Raw genomic sequence first — 21,150 nt, forward strand, 5'->3', positions numbered from 1 at the left:
GGAGACGAGATGAAATGTAAGCTTAGTTAAATGTTTTATGCGAGACAATGTTGGTTTTATTATTTGAATAACAATTTCTGGCAATTAATCTGAAATCACATAGGAGATTGGTATTTTGGGTCTGCATATCATTGTATTCATTTTGTATTTGCATATATACATATTGGTTGAAATGATGGTACATTGCATTCTATTAAAAGGAGTCATCTCAATATGCTACGTTACACAGTAAAATAACTCACAGTTGGAAACACTAAAATAAACAAATATAATTGTAGGGTTCCATAATTATTTTAGGGCTCCCTTTCCCATTATATATTTTTTTGTATTCCTCTCTGGTTTGAGTAAGATGATATAACATTTTGGGATGAAAATACAAAAGAGCAGTCCAAAACTGGAGGACAGAATAGCAAATATCTCTACAGCAACACTAAACTTTCCAGGAGAGCTTACATACGCTGGGATGAAAGTGATCCATACAGCGCAGAATATCAGCATGCTAAAGGTGATAAACTTGGCTTCATTAAAGTTATCAGGCAGTTTCCGAGCCAGAAAAGCAAGAATGAAACATAAAATGGCCAGTAGTCCTATGTACCCAAGTACAGACCAAAAGCCCAAAGCTGAGCCCAAAGCACACTCTAAGATTATTTTGTCTTTGAAGTCTTTAAAATTCTTAAAAGGAAAAGGAGGAGAAATTGTTAACCAGAGGATACATATCATTACTTGTATTAGAGTGAAACCCAGAACAGTTAGTTTCTGCTTGGCAGGCCCAAACCACTTCATCATATTACTGCCTGGAAGAGTAGCCCTGAAGGCCATTAGCACCACTATAGTTTTCCCCAGAACACAAGAGATACAGAGGACAAAGGTGATGCCGAATGCTGTGTGTCGCAGCATGCAGGACAAATCTGAGGGCCGACCGATGAAGGTCAGAGAACACAGGAAACACAGAGTCAAGGAGAAGAGCAGCAGGAAGCTCAGCTCAGAGTTGTTAGCCCTGACGATTGGAGTTTTCCTGTATCTGAAGAAAATGAATGCCACAACAGCTGTGATGCATGCTCCAAATAAGGATGCTGCAGTGAGCAGCGCTCCCATAATCTCTTCATATGACAGAAACTCTGCCTCCTTCTTTACACAGGCATCCCTTCTTTCATTTGACCAGAACTCAGGGTGACACCGCACACAGGTGACAGAATCTAAAAAAAAAAATGTGGTAAACATCATGTATATTTATTTTTTAATTTTGTATTTGTCCCTACGTTGCATATTTTCTAAGCATACAAGACAGTACAGCAACTAATAAGTATATAACATGTTTTTCTTATTTGTACAAGCACAAGTTATTCCCAGGGATTTCTATGAATAATGAAATGATTTATTTTAGGTATACTTGAAGTAGAAACATTTATTTTGCATTGGTGCTTTGACATAATGTATTAATCCTTAGGAAGACTTTTGCATATATTTATATAGCTGACTTCAGAATTCTGTCTCATTATGTATCATTTGTTATGTAACGATATTGTGTTTTTTTCTTCTTAAAGGAGCGCATGGTTTTGAAATCCCCCAAAAACCCACTGCAATTTCTTAAAATGAACGATACATGTTTTGTCTTGCATTCATGTAACTACACCTGTAATGTTGCTGATGTCTCCCTCTGCACATCTTATACAGTCATAGCAGCAGACAGGCATTCCTTTTTGGAGAACCTTGCGAGTTCCTGGAAGACATTTTTCACTGCAAACTGACACAGGCACCTGTGGGATCAAATCGACTATGAGAAGAAAGAAAAAGATCGGCCTTGACTTTGATTACTGTGTTGCCTTTGTATATTTATATTTAAAATGTTGATGCATGAAAAACATACATTATGACCAGCATGACTAACAGTGTCACTTTCATATTTATAATGAAACAAAAAGACTGTAATTAGCAACAACAGTGATCTTAGAGTATTTTACCTGTTGGGAGTTCTGTGTCCAAGTTATAGACTCATTTTGCAGATGTAGCTGTTTGTTTGCAGGTAAAGATGCATCATAAAGGCCAACTGTGACAAACTCCACAATGTCATTTTCTCTTGGCTTCCAATTTATAATGTCATACTTTGCTGCTGGGTCTCCATTTTCATTGAAGTAAACCTCTTCTCCTTCCTTTGTTTTAAACTGAATAGTTCTTATGTGCTGTAAAATCTGAAAAACAAATATCCATCAATGCAGAACATAATTTGAAGAATGTGTTGTGGTCCAAGTGTTTTAAAAGCATGAGAGACAGCAAAAGTTTAATTTACGTTATTGTAAACATGTTCCTTGTTGAAGTGATTTGATGTAAAAACTTCAGGAACATTGGTGTTCAACTCACCGTAAATGGATCTAGCTGCACCTTGGCGTTACATGTTTTGTTACAGCTGAGAATAAAATGAAGTGCGTGGGCTGCAGCATACACTCCTTTATAGACATTGTTAAAGATAGGCATCAGAGACATATCGGTGAAGCTGTTTTGCACTCCAGTCAAATCTTCACGTCCAGTACATTCTTTCTGATTTCTTGATGAAGACTTTGACTGCTTGAACTTACAACTAAATAACGTCTCATAAAACGTTGTAAACATTTCATTACTAGATACATTGAGCGGCCTCAAATCCAACATGAACTCCCTCATGCCACTGACATGTGCTTTGGGGATGGACAGGCCTATAGCACCGTCTAGAATGTGATTCTTATCCACGGCTGCAGTTTGTGAATCAAAGATCCAGCCCTCAGAGCCTACCCACTGGTACCCAGTCAAGTTGTGGTGAGAAAATTCATGTAGTATCACATCCAAATCCATGTGGGAGAGGAAAGCAATGATCACCTTGGAAGTGGAAGCCTTGATAATGTCAATTATCTTTTGTATTTTGTCTGGTGGATCGGTTCTAAAGAAGGACACAGAGTACTCAAGACAGATGCCAAGCTGCTGGGCCGTTTCTGTGAATGTGGCCATACCGTTGTTTCCATAATCATCATTTGTTCTAATAGCTCCAACCCAAGTCCAACCAAAATGCTTAACCAGCTGTGCCAGGGCTCTGCTCTGGTAGTAGTCACTGGGTATTGTTCTGAGGAAGGATGGGTACTTGGATTTATCACTGAGACAGGCACAAGTAGCAAAGTGGCTGATCTAAAAGAAAAAAACAAGTTATATCCCAAGGTAAAGATTCAGAATATAAAGTAGTTATACAGCCAACTACAATCCCTTTTGCTATACATAGTTGCAATAGTTGAATATTAATAATATCAAACAATCTTACCCACCATTGGAATATGAAAGGGTCCGATGGCAGTAGCCATAGCCATGCAAGGAGAGGAAGAACTTTCTCCCATAATGGCCTGCACTTGGGCAGGTCTTGTACATGGTACTTCAGAGGGTTGTGATACAACTTCATTACCATTTGCAAAGGCCAATGCAACCCTCACACTTTTGGCAATTGAGCCACAGGAATCATAGATCCTATAGCCCAAAGAGATGCCAGGCAATAGGTCCGTGCTGTTATTAATCTCCTCTACGGCAAATAGCATAGCCTGGGCAAACTGGAACCCTCTGAAATTCAAGCTTGATGCAAACAGTTAATAATATTTAGTTACAAAAGGTCCATGCAGTAGAAAGAGTGGCACAGTACAAGGAAGTATTTGATGATAAAATCAAACACAACAGGTGTATATCTTCATTTAAATATTCAATGTTACCCTTTCAGAAATTTGAAGCAGAATATTGATATGGTATACTGTTACCTGGTGCATTGCAGTGGCAGTGGTTTGTCCATGTAGGAATCCCGTCTGTTCTTCCAGCTGCTGTGGAAAGAGAAGATTCCCCCCAACATTATGTCCCCATCCTTAAACATCTGAAGGATCTCAGGGTCCCCTCTCTGTGTGCACACTGGCTCCTCAGCCTGAGAGAAAGATGCCATCAGCAACAGATGTAAGAGTGCCCATCCCTGCTCCGGCAACCTCTGTGTGTATGACATCTTGTTTGAGTGAGCCAAAACAATTCAGTGGCATCACATGAACCCCAATGCAAATTTAAATTGGGCACTTGTATTTATATATTTTGGAGAAACTTGGGAAAGAATAATGGAACATTGATGTTTTATCTTTGTGGACTTGGGGGCAAAGGAAGGAGGCGCCAAACAGGAAAAGGGTTATTTGCGTTACCAAACTGACTGGTACAGCAGGATTTGGAAAAACTTGTCCATGCTTTTATCTTCAGTAGACTCGACTACTGCAATGGTGTCTTCACAGGTCTCACTAAAAAATCTATTAGGAAGCTGCAGCTGATTCAGAACGCCGCTGCTCGAGTCCTCATTAACACTAAGAAAGTGGATCACATCACTCCTGTTCTGAAGTCTTTACACTGGCTTCCTGTGTGTCAAAGAATAGATTTCAAAATACTGCTGCTGGTTTATAAAGCACTGAATGGTTTAGGCCCAAAATACATTTCTGACCTCCTGCTAAATTATGAACCATCCAGATCTCTCAGGTCTTCAGGGACTGGTCAGCTTTCTGTCCCCAGAGTCAGAACTAAACATGGTAAAGCAGCGTTCAGTTATCATGCTCCAAATATCTGGAACAAACTCTCAGAAACCTGCAGGTCCGCTGCAACTCTGACTACTTTTAAATCCAGGCTGAAGACTTTTCTTTGTGTCGCTGCTTTTAATTGAACTATTCATAACTTAGACTAAACTGTAACTTTTATCCATGTATTTTTCTTTTTTCTTTTAATATTTCTTTTATTAGCTTTTCTTTTTAATGACTGATTTTAAATGCCATTTTCTTAATGTCTTTCATTTTTTGTAAAGCACTTTGAATTGCCTTGTGTTGAAAAGTGCTATATAAATAAACTTGCCTTGGCTTGCCTTACTTGTGTGCTCTCGATGTGCTAAAAAAACAACTATTATTCAATTATTTCTCAAAAGATCTTGAAACTTCTCTAACCCAAAATCCATGGCCTATTTCCAAGTTGCCTTTTATAGTTAAAGCCAGCTAGTGCTCGTGGAGCATGCGCGTGAACTGCGAGTGCCGGAGCCTCGCAGCGGCGGAACTGTGGCGCGCTTAATTGCGCCGCTTTTACGCATCAGATGAGGCCCCACGCTGTCTGCGTGATCTGCGTGTAGGGAAGGGCGGGCCTGGATGGTATGTTTTAGGTTTGGCAGCTTCAACTTCAGTAAACAGTTTTGTTTTTTAAGAAATCTACCAAAGGATTAGATATAAAATGCATAAATAAAAAAGCATAACATTGATCTAAGAAAATGTGCAGTAGGGGAAGCCGATGGCCTCGGTAACCATTCAGATCATGCCTTCTGCCTTGCCTTCCCTGAGCCAGCTAGCCCACCTACTTTCTGACTGATCTTGTATTTTCTGAACCCTGTGAGCCTTCAGTCGACCTGTTGAGCAGTAAGCCTGACATCCTTCGGCCATGTCTCATCATGTCTAATCTTGCCATTCGCAGGACGTTCTTCCTAGAAGAAAGCATTCACCGTGTCATCTTTGCAGATACACAGCCAGATCATCAGTAGGCCATCTAGATTCTACACTGACAGCCAGCCAGATCAGTCTTCGTTGACACCTAAAATCAGATGACCCTCTCTTCCAAATCATCGGTCAGCCTACCTGAGAGTTCCTGCACTGCTACTCTCAGTATTTAAACAAATAGAGCATTATTAAGGTGCTAATGTACTTACACGTCAAACATGGGAAGAACATTCAAAGGTCAGAGGGTTGCACACTTTTTATTCCTCCAAATGAAATAACTTTTATATCAACATGAACCAGAGGCGAACCGTCAGAGCCTTCAAGGTATTCATGCCCTGGAACACTCAAAAAAAAAAAATCGATTTAATTATATAAATAAAATATAATAAAATGTATGTAAAATGAATGAATGAGAATCGTATCTGTGTTGTTGATTTGTAATATTACAGTGTTACGTTGATTTGTTTGTCCTTCTCGGTCCATGCATTACGCATTCAGTGGCGGTGCCAGAGTATTTTTGTTGGGTAATCTATGGCTAACCCATACAGTGGTGGGGCTCAAGTCAGTATTTGCATTGTAATCACATACACGCTCCCCTTGAAAGTGAAACGCCACGCGTGAGGTTTAGATTATTTCCCTGTCTCAATTCAAATTGAACTGTATGAAATAAAAAGGCACCTTTGTCTTGTAGTAAATAAAAAGGGTGACCTGGAGCCAATCCTGCAATTTACCCACAAGTGAAAGAGTTGACATGCTGAAAACCCAACCCCTACAGGGGGGTCTGGGTGGATTCTCCCCCACTAGATTTTTTGAAATACTAACATAAAATACACATTCTGGTACTCTCTTGAGAAGAAAAATAAATAAATCTATTACTACACGACATATTTAAAAAAATGAATGCCATTTTAGTTTTTTGTTACTTTGTTCTGAAAGCTGAACCTCCTGCTCCTCACAGAGAGAAGAGGCTGTGTGAATGATTGTACATGGTGGATAAGGGTGGATAGCCCCCATTGTTCTGTGTGTCAAAATGAAAGACAGCCCACACACCTATCAATCATCAAACCGTGGGGTCTTATTTAATTACATGTTGATAAATTACCTGGAGCTTTTAGCGGTGATCCTCACCCTAAAACGCTTTCTGCCTTTTCTCAGAGGACATCATGTCCTCGCGAGGACAGACAATACGACCACAATATCGTATATAAACCGCCAAGGGGGTTTGCGTTCTCTCCAGTTACACATGCTGGCATGCAAACTGATCTTATGGAGCGGCGGACGTCTCCTCTCTCTGAGAGCGACGCACGTACCAGGAGTGATGAACCTCGGGGCGGATCTACTGTCCAGAGGTTCAACCACTATATGCAGACTGAACTCTACATCCAAGGATTGTGAGTCAGCTGTGGGTGCGTTACGGCAGAGCCGCGGTAGATCTGTTCGCATCGAAATAAAATGCTCAATGTCAGCTGTTCTTTTCAATGCGCGATTTAAACGCTCCGTTAGGTGTGGACGCGCTCGCGCACGTTTGGCCTCCGGGCCTTCTGTACGCGTTCCCACCCCTGGCTCTGATACCCCCAACTCTGGCCAGAGTGAGGGAACAACGCCACACACTTATCCTAATAGCTCCGCACTGGCCCGCAATGTACTGGCTGGCGGAGATATATCAGCTGCTGTGCGGGCAGCCATGGCAGCTCCCACTACGCAGGGACATACTGTCTCAGGCGGGGGGGGGCGATCTTTCACCCACACCCAGAGCGCTTGGCACTATGGGCCTGGCCCGTGAGTGGTACAATCTGAATACAGTGGGACTCCCTCAGAAGGTGATAAACACTATTCAGAGTGCGAGAGCTTCCTCCACCAGGTCTCTCTATGACTGTAAGTGGAGGGTGTTTGAGGAGTGGTGTCTTCAAAAAGGGCACATCTCTTTTCAATGTCCTGTCGGGGTGATTTTATCATTTCTACAGGACTTGATTGATAAACACAGAGCTTTCTCTACGATCAAAGTGTATGGCTGCTATTGCTGCATGCCATGTGGTTTTTGAGGGTTGTCACTCAAGACAGTGCTGTTACTGGCCCTGGCATCCGCCAAGCGAGTCAGTGACATCCATGCGCTATCTGTACATCCTTCATGCACTCAGTTCGCCCCAGGGCAAACGAGAGTGTTGTTGAAGCCCAACCCTGCCTTTATACCTAAGGTGGTTGGTTCATGTACCCCAATTGACATTGAGGCATTTCCTCCGCTGCTGTGTTCCTCCGGGGAACAGCAGCCGGATTTGCTGTGTCCAGTCCGTGCTTTACGCACCTATATGGACAGATCAAAAGAGTTTCGTCATAATGACCAACTCTTTGTGTCCTGGGCTAACCTTCAGAAGGGCAAGCCCGTTACTAAGCAACGGCTCTCCCACTGGATTGTGGAGGCAATTGCTTTGGCCTATACGAGTCAGGGTTTGCAGGCACCTTCGGGTCTGGGTGCTCATTCGACTCGTGGTCTGGCTACATCCTGGGCTTTGTTCAAGGGTGTTTCCATCCAAGACATTTGTGCAGCGGCGAGCTGGTCCTCGCCGCTCACTTTTGTCCGCTTTTACAGGCTAGACGTCTCTGCTCCTAGTGTGGCCCGAGCAGTGCTGGGCACCTTGTTGAGTCAGAGCTCTACCTGTTAAGTTCTGGTTGGTTTGGTGAATTTCGAGATAAGCTCATCTGGCAATACGGGAGCTACAATATCCCATAGTGAGACATCGAACGGAGTGTTATAAATGAAAACTATAGGTTACTTACGTAACCCCAGGCCTCAGAGTAACATGTAGTGAGATGTTTCACCAGACGGCCCTCCTTGCTATGGTGAAGCGAGAAGAGGTGCTTATTTTGAATGACGCATGCAACATAGCGCAAGCTACTTATAGGGGGTGGATTCCCTGACGCTGATGTCAAGATCACCAGCCAATCAGGATTGGCGTAATGAGATTGATGCTTCTGTTTGCTCCGCGATGAGGCGCATCCCATAGTGAGACATCTCACTACATGTTACTCCGAAGTCCTGGGTTACGTAAGTAACTTATAGTTTTCAACCTTGGTCCTCTCTGCAGAGATTTCTCCACTTTCTATGATTTGTATTTGTTTTAATTATATTGTCAACTGTAGATGTTTACAATATAGTTGTAGTTAGGAATTTCATGAAAACATATTTATTTACTTTTGTTTCAACATTGGATATTTTGTGTTTGTGGTGGATTCAATCGAATATTGACAAAATAATTTATGTAAAAATGTTTTACTTACATTTTAGGTTTTTTTTTATTTGACGCTTTTTTTACAGTTTTATGTTTACCTTAAAATTACAAAGAAAATCTTAAAGTCTTATAATGGTAATACACTTTTATATTACGAGTTACATATTTAATTACAGATAATACTTTTTATTTTACGTACATCTGCATGTATTTTCTGAAAGTGCAAAAATACTGAAAATATTATATAGTACATTTACTGTAAAAAAAAAAAGGAAATAAACATTATTTGTTGTTATTGTCAAAATACTTAAAATAATGTTTTGGGTTGTTAATTTATAGTTAATATCTGTCATTTTACAGGATTTTGCAAGTTATTTAAAAAAACAGGGCACCGAATTCAGGCGTAGGCCCAGGAAGAGTACAGTCTGGGCTGGGGACAACATGCTCTTTTCTGTGTTTATTACGAAACCCAGGTCGAGCAGGTGTTTTACGAGGACATTCGTCTGCGTAATAGCCTCTTGTTCCGACTGTGCGAGAAGGAGCCAATCGTCCAGATAAGTTGCCAGGCGAATACCCTGTTGTCTTAACGGGGCTATCGCGGCTTCCGTAGTATAGGCCGAATCCCGTTCCCTCCCCGTTTGGGAACGAGGAAACACTTGGAATAAAAGCCGCTCTGACTCTGTTCGGAGGGTATTATAGATATAGCCTTCTTGTCTAGTAGCGAGAGGATCTCTTGCTCTAGAATATGGGCCGACTCTCCCGGGCTTGCGAATGCAGAATGCCCGAAAAGTGAGGGTGGGTGACAGCGAATTGGAGTCTGTAACCCCGTGTTATTGTCTTGAAAACCAAAGCAGAATCTGTGAGCATCCTCCGCTTTTCGCTTCTCAAAGCGAGTGGAGAAGTCACATCCCTGTCGTCTGCCCTCTGTCTTTATTTTGTTGTGTTATGGGGCCCTCTAGTGTCTGAACACGGTGGTACCCCAGCTTGACAACCCCAGTCGACACTGCGCATGTGCGTGGCGGTGATGCCTTTACAGCCCCGTCCATCGTCCGCCTTCTGAGAGAGGTAGCAGCCACTCTTAGAAGGGGGGTAGATGTCAGACTGTTTATTGTTTTTATTGTCTTTTTTTTCATTTTTATTGACTGCGCCCTTGGCTTTAAGCCTGGAAACGACAGTGGAAAATTATTTATTAAAAGACAATATTGATGACATGTGTTTGTGTGACTTAAAAGAGCAGCGGAGCTTGCTGTCGTTGATGTTAAGTCCATTTCCCTCATGGCGCGAACTTGAGGATGCGTTCTGACATCACTCGAGGCGGCGGGAAGATGGGGGCATGGTTGCACCCCGGAAACACATGAGCATCTAACACTGGAACGTGTTCTGGAGCTGGAGAACAGGGAACTTCCAGCTCTTTTATCGAGGAGAGGAGGCTGTCAGGCCGCCCTCTTCTTCTTCTTCTTCGTCTGGTGGCTGAAAGTCTGAGCAGCTGCTGCCGGAACCGGAGACTTTCTTGGCCAGCCCGTCCTTGCCTCGTGTCTGGGCTGGAGACCCGGGGCGGGCTGTGGCCTCTGCTGTTTCGTGATCTTGAAACGGGCAGGACGTGAGGCAGCCTGAGCGAAGGACTGTCACAGGGCCGTTGAAGGCGGCGGCTGGACCTTTCGGGGAAGACAAAGCTGGACAGCCTCATCCTCCTTCTTTTTGGATTCACACCGCTGCTGCATAGAAGCTAGAGCGGAGCCAAATATGCCCTCGGGAACAATAGGCATGTCCAAGACGTCCTCTTTTTCCCGGTCTGGAAGGTTCGTAAGGGTAAGCCACCTGGCTCTCTCCTGTACCACCATTATCCCCAGTGCTTTGCCCGTGGCTTGGACTGCACAGCGCTGCACACGGAGGCAAATGTCCGTGATCGCTGCGATTTCGTCCCACACAGCAGGCTCAGGTTTGACCGCCATGTCCTCGCAGAGCTCCGGTCAGCAGCGAGGAGACGTTGAGCGCCCTGGCGGACAAAGCTGTGGCTTTACAGGCTCGTTCGGTCATTGCTGACTGGAAGCGGTCTGCCTCTGCCGGTAGCGTGGGGTTCCTGCTTGGTGCCGAAGCCAGCCGCGGTTGGAGGTGGGCTGACACCAGCGGCTCCATGGGCGGCATGCGGAGCAGGCCGAGCTTCTCCATGCCTAGGGTTGGGTATCGTTTGAATTTCCACGATTCCGATTCTACTTTTCGATTCCGGTTCTTAACGGTTCTCGATTCCGGTTCTTTGAAGGGCAGGGTAAAAAAAATGATACATGCTTCTTCCACCAAAAAAATTACATTTATTCGAGAAACTTTTACACAGGTTAGTTTACAGTAATATTCACATTAATCATTCTGTTTATATTCACTGCTATGTAACTGTAACCTGAGAACGACTGAAGCTACAACAGTGCAACAGTCCAACTTTTAAAGAACAGTTCTTTTTGAGAAAAACAAGCATCTGCCTTCTCAGGCATACAGGGAATAAATGTTTGAACATTTTGAAGTAAAATGCTTCAATCTGGTACACTTTAAGCAGAATTACTAGAGACTAGATCTAGGGGGTACAACTCCAAACACCCATATGAAAAAGATCGGTTTACATTTTAATAATTAAATAAGTATGTGAGCATAACCAGTAACCTACCATAGCCAATAACAAATACATGTAACGTATTTTATTTTAGTTGTTCATTCATATCTTATTTTACTATTTTATTTATGCATATTTTTTGTATCTCTCCAGTTTAAAACGATATGTCTGGTTTACTGTCCTATAGTATACATTGGAATGATTTCAAACCTGTTTTATCCCAATAATTATAAAGGAGAGCCTTGGAAATATGTGTTTACGTAAATTGTGATCAAAACGTTTGAGACCCACTGAGATAACTTAGACTAAAGTGAACTATCTAAACACTCAGAGTCCTTTACCTCACTGAGCTGAAGTTATCAGCCTCAGTCTGACTGGAGAGGACTCTCCCTCCACATCATTGTAGAAACATCTTCTTCTTCCGTTAGAGCAGCTAGCATCAGATGATAATAACAACAGCGCCCTCCCTTTCTCCCTCGCTCACTCGCACTTTGGCTGTGAGCTGCGGTTGCCAGATAAGGCAACATCCCCCATTTTCATCACTTACAGCGCCCATCGTACAGGGGAAATGAAAATTGTAACCGGGATGAAAAAGGTGTTACATTTACTTAATTATGAATGTTGTTACATCAAGGCCAAAAATTAGGATGAGCACCAACGGTCAAAACACATTTTTTTCCTCCCAGAGCTGCCAGCGCAGCGCCTCCACAGATCTGGCGCCCTAGGCGAACATCTATAACGCCAGTGCAACGGGCCGGCCCTGGTCTCAGGTTACTCTGTAGGAAGTGTAGGTACAACGCTACATTTCCCGCCCCGCTGCAGTCATGCAGTAGGCTACGGAGAGTGGCGAGAAACATTTCCTCAGGCATCGAAAAGCGGAACCGAAATTCACATTTCTAAATGATGCCGTTGGAATCGAAATGTTGGAACCGGATCCGAACCGGAACCGGTTCTCGGTACCCAACCCTATCCATGCCGTCACAGTCCAAAGAGGAGGCACCCTGGATTGGGGCCTTGTTGCTGAAAGGGCGGTCTCTCGAGACCGACACCTCGTCCAGCATCTCTGGAAAGCAGGGCCGTTTCTTCCTATAGGCGGACTATGCAGATGCATAGGGCCCCCGCGGCCACTAGGGGGCCCCCAAGCTGAAATAATTATTATTATTTATTTGTTATTCATCCAAAAAAAGTATAATTCATATACACAAAGATGAACAAAATTAGTAGAAGCGGGAGGGCTGAAGCATAGCTTATGGAAAGTAGCCCTCCTGTGCATCATCCTAATACAGAGGCATTATTGCGTCAAAAATGTATAGAAATGAAGGAGTACAAAGAAATAAAGGAAACAGGAGAAAAAATTCAATAAAAGTTAGGGCAGGAAAACAATAAATGCATATATATACGAAAACTAGATATAGGGTCATTTTCTGCACATGTCAATAGCAGTTTTAAAAATATCTTTTTTTGAAAATGAAAATACTGTACACATGTACTTGGCAAATGAATAATAATAATAATAATAATAATATATGCATAATTGCATATAAACATTGTGAACACTTATTTTCAAGTGACTTTTTTTACATTCATATGTTCACGCTGTGGTTTGGAACTGCTTTTGAATGTTATTAGGCATTTTGTTATGGAAAATGTTGTGCATAACCAGTAGGCCTACTGTTTTAAGCTGTACTATCTCAACACATTTTAATAGATTGAGTTTTTTTAAATATGGGAGTTGTGTGTTCATATTTACCAACACCACAGACTATTCGTAATGTTGTTATTTTTTGTAGATTTGTTGAGTACGTGTTTCCCCATATTTCGGAACAGTAGTAAAGGTAAGGGAGAAATAGACTGTTATAAAGAGTATATTTTCTTCAAGAATGTTCTTAGTACAATACAACATACCTGTTGTTTTTCACAGTTTAGTCTGTACATAATTTATATGGTGCTTCCAATTGAGTTTTTCGTCAACAAGCAGTCCTAAAAATGTACATGCACCAACTTTTTATATCTCCGTATTGCAAATCCGTATAATGCAGTCATTTCTACTCTCAGACTTTGTATTGAATAACATGTCATTTGTTTTGGCCACATTAAGGGATCATTTATTAACTGCAAACCAGTTACATAGTCTTTTTAATTCTGCATTCACAATTTTAACAAGATTGCCAAGATTATGATGGGAGCAGAGAATTAAAAGTTCAGGTTCAGCCCCCTCCTGTGTTCGGTGAAGCATTATATGCTTAAAAATCCAATGTAGGATATAAACACGACTAAACTGCACTGATAGCAAAGCTGAGGCTTGTTTTTGGGGTAATAAAGTCCAAATCATCGTTGGGCTGTCAGCCAATGAGTGACGTCTGAGAAAGATGAGAAATGTAAATTAAACATTGTTGAGAAAATGCTGCATCTCTTACATTTATTGACGTAGAGGAGCCTTATTGTTTACCTTTTTAATATCATTTTTTGTAATTTTCAATTGCTTGGGTTTCGTGAAATTAGCCTGTTTTCCTACTAAAGTGTAACAGATTGATGCATCTCCACAGATCATCTTAAAGGCTTCGGAATCCCCCCTATTGTAATTTAAAAAACTGTAAAAACTAGGGCCCCCAAACAGCATCTTGCATAGGGCCCCCAAAAAGCTAGAAACGGCCCTGCTGGAAAGACTGGGAGAAGCTGCTTCCTCATCCTCGCTGCTTGGGGCAAGTTATTCCCCTCATAGCGAGATCTGGAGGTATCCTTGGCCACTTCAGGCCAGGGGATGTCCAGCCTGAACGCAGCGCGTTGGCACATGGCCTGCAAGTCCATACTGAGGCAGGGCGAAGCTGGTGTGCTTTCGCCCGGGGGAGAGGACATCGCCTCCGGCTTGGCAGCCTGGGCAGATGAAATGAAGATGTCATCCTCGTGCTCATCCGAGTCGGATAAAAGGAACTCAGAGGCATCCTCTTCATCCTCCTCCATATAATCCAGCTGTAGGACATCCTCCGTGGGTGGAACCACGGTGAGGTCCAGTTGGGAGCCCCAGCTTGACACAGCGCGGGGCCCCGCTCTCGCGGCTCTTGCCGCCACCGGGCCCCAGCCTGACACGGCGCGGGGCTCCGATTCCGCGGCGACCGCCGTTGTTGAGCCCCTGCCTGACACAGCGCGGGGCTCAATCTCCGCGGCGGTCGCCACCATGTCCCGATTGCCGGCCGGCGAATCAGCGGACATTAAGGGGTCCCGTCCCGACAGGCTAGCTTGGCGCGCTAGCCGTCGGTGGAGGCTCTTGATGGTGAAGCGGGCACAATGCCCGCACGAACCGGGGGTATCGATAGCTTCCTGGGCGTGTTCCAGCCAAGCGGCAAACTCTGGGGAACAGCCGGGAAGCCAATACGGAAGTGCCACACACTGCAGTTCATATATTGGCCGATAGGCGATGGCTGCAGAAAGGAGCAATTTCCATAGACCCCCATGTTAAAATGCCCAACTTTACAGCAGAAAAAAACATGTTTCTGTCCCTGGCTCCATACATTTTTATTATCGATATAGTTAGATTCCACCTTCATGATTATGGATCTGTGAGTGAATTGTTTTCTAACACGACCCTTTTATGTATATTAGGTCTTAAAGTTTGGGCATAAATTAGGGCGTGGTCACATTGAGTGACGGCTCTGTCAAGTGCCTGCCGCTGTTAGCTTCTTGTCTCTCTGCTAGCTGCTCCGTGAAGCTAGCTACAGGGACTCTGCCTACTCAGCTCATCCAGGAAACACAACTTGTAGCCGGCCGTGGTTGTTTGTTCTTCATGCTTATATATCGGACTATTGTGACTCGCTCTGCGGTTAAAACAAACGGTGCATGAATGCGGTAAGTAATATTCGAGTGCTTTATTTATGTGTTAATGATTTTAATCAGCTACGTAATGAATGGTAAGGCTTGAGTTAGCATGTAAGCTAGTGGTAGCTACATCGGTGCTAACGATGCTAATCATAGCCTCCAAGTTAAAATCATAGACTGTATATATAAAGGTTAAAACGAAATAGACAAGTGTTAAGCGTTAAGTGGGATAATACTGTTGAACAAACGGCTTCTGTTTGAGGTTGATAAAATAAGGTTACATCCTTGTAACTTAGAGATATTTTTATTATGTAGGTAGAACTGTATGCATCTAAGGTTAATTTAAATTGGCTATGCTCAAGTATGTAGACAAGCTAATGTCGAAGTAGTGTATGTGAAATCAACCTCACAATAAGATGTGTCATGTGTATATTACAATTATTAATGTCATATTTCAAGATGATTACTTAGATATTACAATATGGTTGATTGAGTTGGAGTTCATTATCGAGCTTACACGTTAACGTCACAGTCATCTGAAGAACGAACCCAAACCTTATTGTTTTTATTAATTGCATTACCAAATGGGTATCAAATAAACAGTAAGCATTGGTAACACAACTTCCAAAGTTACAGTAAAATAAAAAATACCCTGACTCGGACAATACACAATCCAACATGTTCAACAGAAGAGAATAAGTTATATTGTTTGTACACATGGTACTTTACATATATATATATATATATATATATATATATATCTGTTTGTTTAAAGTGTCCAGGTGATGCAGACAGGCTGGACCAGAGAGTGAGAGACAGAACTGGACTCCTCACAGCAGTGAACTTCAGCTCAGGTACAAAGACTCTTTTTTCATACTGTACAAAGAATCAAGAAAGATATTGGTTTAAATGAATGAAGTATTGACTGTAATACACTGATATACATTCCATTAAACAATACTAAATACTAGATCACCTACACATCAGTTAAGTTGAGGGTTTATTCCATGCAAAAAGTTACATTTAGATATTTAGCAATATGACTTTGTCAGCTTTCTAATGTAATGTATTGAAGGCAAAGATATGTAACACAGTGAGAACTGCTACTATTTATCTCTCAATATTGTCTGTAAAAAACGTGGTAAAAGTTATTCTTTCAGTGAGACAACAGAGCAAGCTTCTACAGTTGCACTACGTTTTAATAACAGTTAAATATTATTTTGATAATAACATATATTTCAATGTTGATGAACTTCATACTGTTCATTCATAATCTGATTGTCTTTGTAGCTCACTGTTACAAAAACAAAAAAACATTACAATTACAAAATAATTATATCTACAGCCCCTAAACACACAAACACACCGCTTTCATAAATAACACACTTGTTCTGCAATATTATGTTTTATGTTTCCTGTCATTTTTGTTAGGAAAGGACATGCCTGAAAGACACGACATGTTCTCCTTCTCTGAGGGTCAAGAAGAACATCCAAGAGGAACATTAAAAGCTGATGTTATGAGATTTTAAGACCAGTACAGGACATTCACTAAGAAACTACTTTTATTGTAAAAACAGTCAGCTGATCGAATGCAGCTATTTCCACATCTACACTCCATCAGCTGATTATTTCTATTTGCCTCACTTTATGAGCTTCACATCACTTGTGCCTTGTACCGCAGAGTTTGCAACGTCACAAATAAATGGGGCCAATCTTCAGTCAGATGTGAATGTGTAATCTATAGTGCTGGGGGGAAATGATTATTTCGAAAACGATTAATCGGGCGATTATTTGATCGATTAGTCGACTAATCTAACGATTATTTTTCTGTTGTTCAATTCATAAAAAACGTAATGTAAAAAAAACGTAATGTAAGAAAAAGAAATTTCACGATACTGTGTCTCAGGGGATCTTAATATTTAACAAACTATTAATGTGTTATACCAGATTAACGGAAATAATCTCAGCTAACTGACGAAACAAACCATGTTTACCAAAACAAAACACAAGTCTCATAAGAAGCATATAAATGACCCATGAGCGAAAAATGCTAACGGACATTGGCACAGAACTCAAGATAAAAGTACCCTTATTACTTATCGTAGCTGCACATACAAGATATCCGATTAAAGCTGAGACTCCACAGATTATGTCGGTATATAGTATCATCACTGAGTGATCCGGACTCGCGACAGGGGAAGCAAATACAGTCATCATAACACGTACCTTTACAGAGCTTCTAGGGAGATCGTCTCACCACCGTAGCTGTCAATCTGATCAAAAGACGTGTTCAATGGCATTAACATGAGAAAACACGCGGCTGAATCGGTTAATCCATAGGTTTTTAACGTCTATGTATAAAAAAATGATTGAATTTATAATCCATAATTCCATTTTAATGTAAAAATCGGAGAGCAAATGCTAGCTGCTAATGGTAGCCACCACAGCTAGCTGCCGCTTTAAATGTTCCAACATAGCCGTTGTGCTTGTGTGATATACCAACTCCATTTGGCAAACACTGCAAATGACAATATCTTTGCGTTTTGGACTAACTTTAAAATAGTCCCATGCTTTTGAAGACCTAGGGCGAGATGTTTTCGTTTGAGGGCTTCGTGCTCAATCCTGTGAGGAGGAGGTGGTAGCCGTTTCAGTCTCCATTGTGTTTGAAGTGCGATTGCGAACTGCTTGTTGCTTTGTTTACACACCCACGTGTGTGTAGCGACGCGTCGACGCGGAAATATGTCGTCGACGATATTTTGAAGTCGACGCGTCGATGTCATTGACGCGTCGCAACAGCACTAGTAATCTAACATTTTCAGTAAGAATAATGGACAAAAGGAATGCAAATACAAATACAATTTATTGAAATGTGAACCAAAAGTGAATCAAATGTTTTAAATAAAAAGCACATATGGACAGAAGGTGTAAACCTATTAAATGTATAAGTAAACACATTTAGTCAAATAAAGTGACAGACTAGGCCTGTGCAGTTGGTATCAGCTATGCCCAGCATGGGCTCCTTCATCAGCCCTGGTCCTCCTCGCTGAGGAAAGACCCTCAGTCCTCTCCAAACCAACAGACAGGACATCCATCACAGAGGTTTCTCCCTGAAGTCTCTGCAGCCCTCTGGACACCACGCTGTCTCAATCCGTCCACACTGAATATGAGAGGGGGAAAATGAAAATAATAAATGCTTTAGACAATAAGAAACATAAAGTTGACTGTTGAGTTGCTCAGTTTTTTTAGATTGTCAATACTATTACTGTATAACTAATATCTCAGGTTAAGAGGCACATTCAAATAAAGATTGGTCTTTAAATACATTTTGTCTTTTGAATTGTTTGTCTAAAGTCAAGGATCTAGAACTGGTACTTAGTTTGAATAATACAGTCTGGTTATTATGCTGTTTGGAGGAGGCCTCACAGGTAAGAGCACTAACTAGCTAACATCACATGTACCTTAGCTTGACTTAAATGTATAGTTAAGTGATATCAAAATATAAATAACTAATGTCATGCAAACATTAATATTTACTTGATTCCAGTGTTGAATTTAGCACAATTGCATACAAACGTTAAGGGATTTTAAGATTCTGAAGTATTATGCTAAAAACTCAATAACTTAGATTATTATTTATAGTTTTGCTGAATAGTTTCAAGGCCGCTTACCTTAGAAATGTAAAATGCGACGGCAGCGTGCAGATGGGGAGCATGTTAGCTTAGCTTGGTAGCTTCAGCTAGCTCTGGAACTTCCAGCTCGGTGGCAGCAGGTCCCGCCTCTTTGCCCTTATTTGGAGCAGGCTGGAGAAGGCGGGATTTGAACTCTGACGTCACTGTTGAGCCGTTAGTGGCCGACTCCGCCTACTAAGGGCTTCACGGCAACTCTGCAGAATCCTATGGGTGACGTCACGGATCCTACGTCCATTTATATATACAGTCTATGGTTCCAGCCCAAGGCAGGACGAGCAGACCTGGTGTGAGTCCGTGCTCGAGATCTTAAACCCGCAGCCGCAGAGCCGAGCCTCCGACTCCTCTGTGAGGGAGAGAAGGGTCCATCCTCGTTTGCCGGGGTGTCGGCGCGGAGGGACAAGCTAGTAACAGGTATGTTACAGAGAAAATAAATCCAACCTTATCGTTATTCCGAAAGGAAAAAACGACGGGGTAGATTTTTCTCCAAAAAATATTAACTGGTGTGTTAATATCTTTCTTATCTCTGTCTCCTCTGGTGTGAGGGAGAGAAGAGTCCGTCCTCGCTCGCCGTGGTGGCGGCGCGGAGGGATAAACTAGCAACAGGTATGTTACTGTTTGAAGAAAAAATCAAACCTTACCGTTATTTCGAAAGAAAAAACGACGGGGCAGATTACAATATTAACTGGTGTGTTAATATTTGTTCAATTCTTCTGCAAAGCAAAAAAAGTAACCGGCAAGCGCCCGTCGACCGAATGTTAGCTTGGATTCAGTCTGTGGACCGTTAAGCTAGCCCGGCTACTGATATTCGAGATGTGCTCTGAAGCGACAAGAGGTGTTTGAATGACCCTGCGACGTAGCGCAAGCTACTTAAAGAGCCTGTGACAGCATCCCAACAACTGTTGTGCAATGAAATATTGGGCTACTCCTCATCTCGAACCGTCAGTTTAAAAAAGAAAAAGCGATACCGTTCCGTTAAATATCAATAATTTCGAACATCGCGGGGAAATTCCTTCGACTCATTTTGAATTTTTGGGGGAAGCCAGAAGTGACGTCAACGCTTCGCTGTGCGGCGAGAGAGCCAAACACGGACAAAGTGTGTTGTCATGCGTAGAAATTGTGAATTACTGAGTTTAGGCACGTTAATAACGTTTTAATGAAGTTGACTACAGTATATTCATATTTGTCAGTGCTTTCATGTCAATTCGGCGAACATATAAACATAAATGATCGTGGTGACGATGATGATTACATTAGGATTACAAATCGGGAGTGAGAGCTGCTGAATTTCCTCCCGTCGGATGTGATATAAAAACAAATCGATTATTTTTGTAGTTGTAAACTCAAGTGGATGAAACTATAGGTTACTTACGTAACCCCAGTCTCAGAGTAACATGAAGTGAGATGTCTCACTATGGGATGCGCCTCATCGCGGAGCAAACAGAAGCATCAATCTCATTACGCCAATCCTGATTGGCCGGTGATTCTTGACGTCAACGTCAGGGGAAATCACCCCCTATAAGTAGCCTGCGCCACGACGCATGCGTCATTCAAAATAAACACCTCTTCTCGCTTCACCATAGCAAGGAGGGCCGTCTGGTGAGACATCTCACTTCATGTTACTCTGAGACCTAGGGTTACGTAAGTAACCTATAGTTCTCATTCATAACACTCCGTTCGATGTCTCACTATGGGATATTGTAGCTCCCGTATTGCCAGACGAGCTTATCTCGAAGATCACCGATCAACCAGAATTTAACAGGTGGAGTCCCGACTCAACAAGGTGCCCAGCACTGCTCGGGCCACGCTTGGAGCGGAGACGTCCAGCCTGTAAAAGCGGACAAAAGTGAGTGGCGAAGACCAGCTTGCCGCCGCACAGATATCCTGGATGGAAACACCCTTGAACAAAGCCCAGGATGTAGCCAGGCCCCGAGTCGAGTGAGCCCGCAGACCCAAAGGTGCTTGCAGATTCTGACTCGTATAGGATAGTCGTTGCTTAGTAACAGGCTTACCCTTGTGAGGTTTAGCCCAGGACACGAAGAGTTGGTCATTAAGACGAAGCTCTTTTGATCTGTCCATATATGTGTGCAAAGCCCGGACTGGACACAATAGATCCTGCTGCTGCTCCCCGGAGGAAACCAGCTGCAGAGGAAATGCCTCAATGTCAATCGGGGTACACGAACCAACCACCTTTGGTGTAAAGGCAGGGTTGGGTTTCAACAACACTCTCGTTTGCCCTGGGGCGAACTGAGTGCATGAGGGATGTACAGACAGTGCATGGATATCACTGACCCGTTTAGCGGATGCCAGGGCCAGTAACA

At 42.4% G+C, this 21,150-nt stretch overlaps 1 protein-coding gene across 1 annotated transcript; it reads right to left on the reverse strand.

Moving 5' to 3' along the window:
• Positions 1-288: 288 nt before the first annotated feature.
• On the reverse strand, positions 289-3,955 carry LOC117457435 (extracellular calcium-sensing receptor-like). Its single transcript, XM_034097525.2, has 6 exons — positions 3,765-3,955; positions 3,288-3,585; positions 2,359-3,153; positions 1,962-2,189; positions 1,634-1,757; positions 289-1,196 (listed from the first exon to the last, which is right to left on the reverse strand). The coding sequence occupies exons 1-6, from the start codon at positions 3,938-3,940 to the stop codon at positions 289-291; spliced, it is 2,529 nt and encodes an 842-aa protein (XP_033953416.1). The 5' UTR covers positions 3,941-3,955.
• Positions 3,956-21,150: the final 17,195 nt, after the last annotated feature.

Source organism: Pseudochaenichthys georgianus, chromosome 13 (assembly GCF_902827115.2).
Source record: "Pseudochaenichthys georgianus chromosome 13, fPseGeo1.2, whole genome shotgun sequence".
Taxonomy (NCBI): Eukaryota; Metazoa; Chordata; class Actinopteri; order Perciformes; family Channichthyidae; genus Pseudochaenichthys; species Pseudochaenichthys georgianus.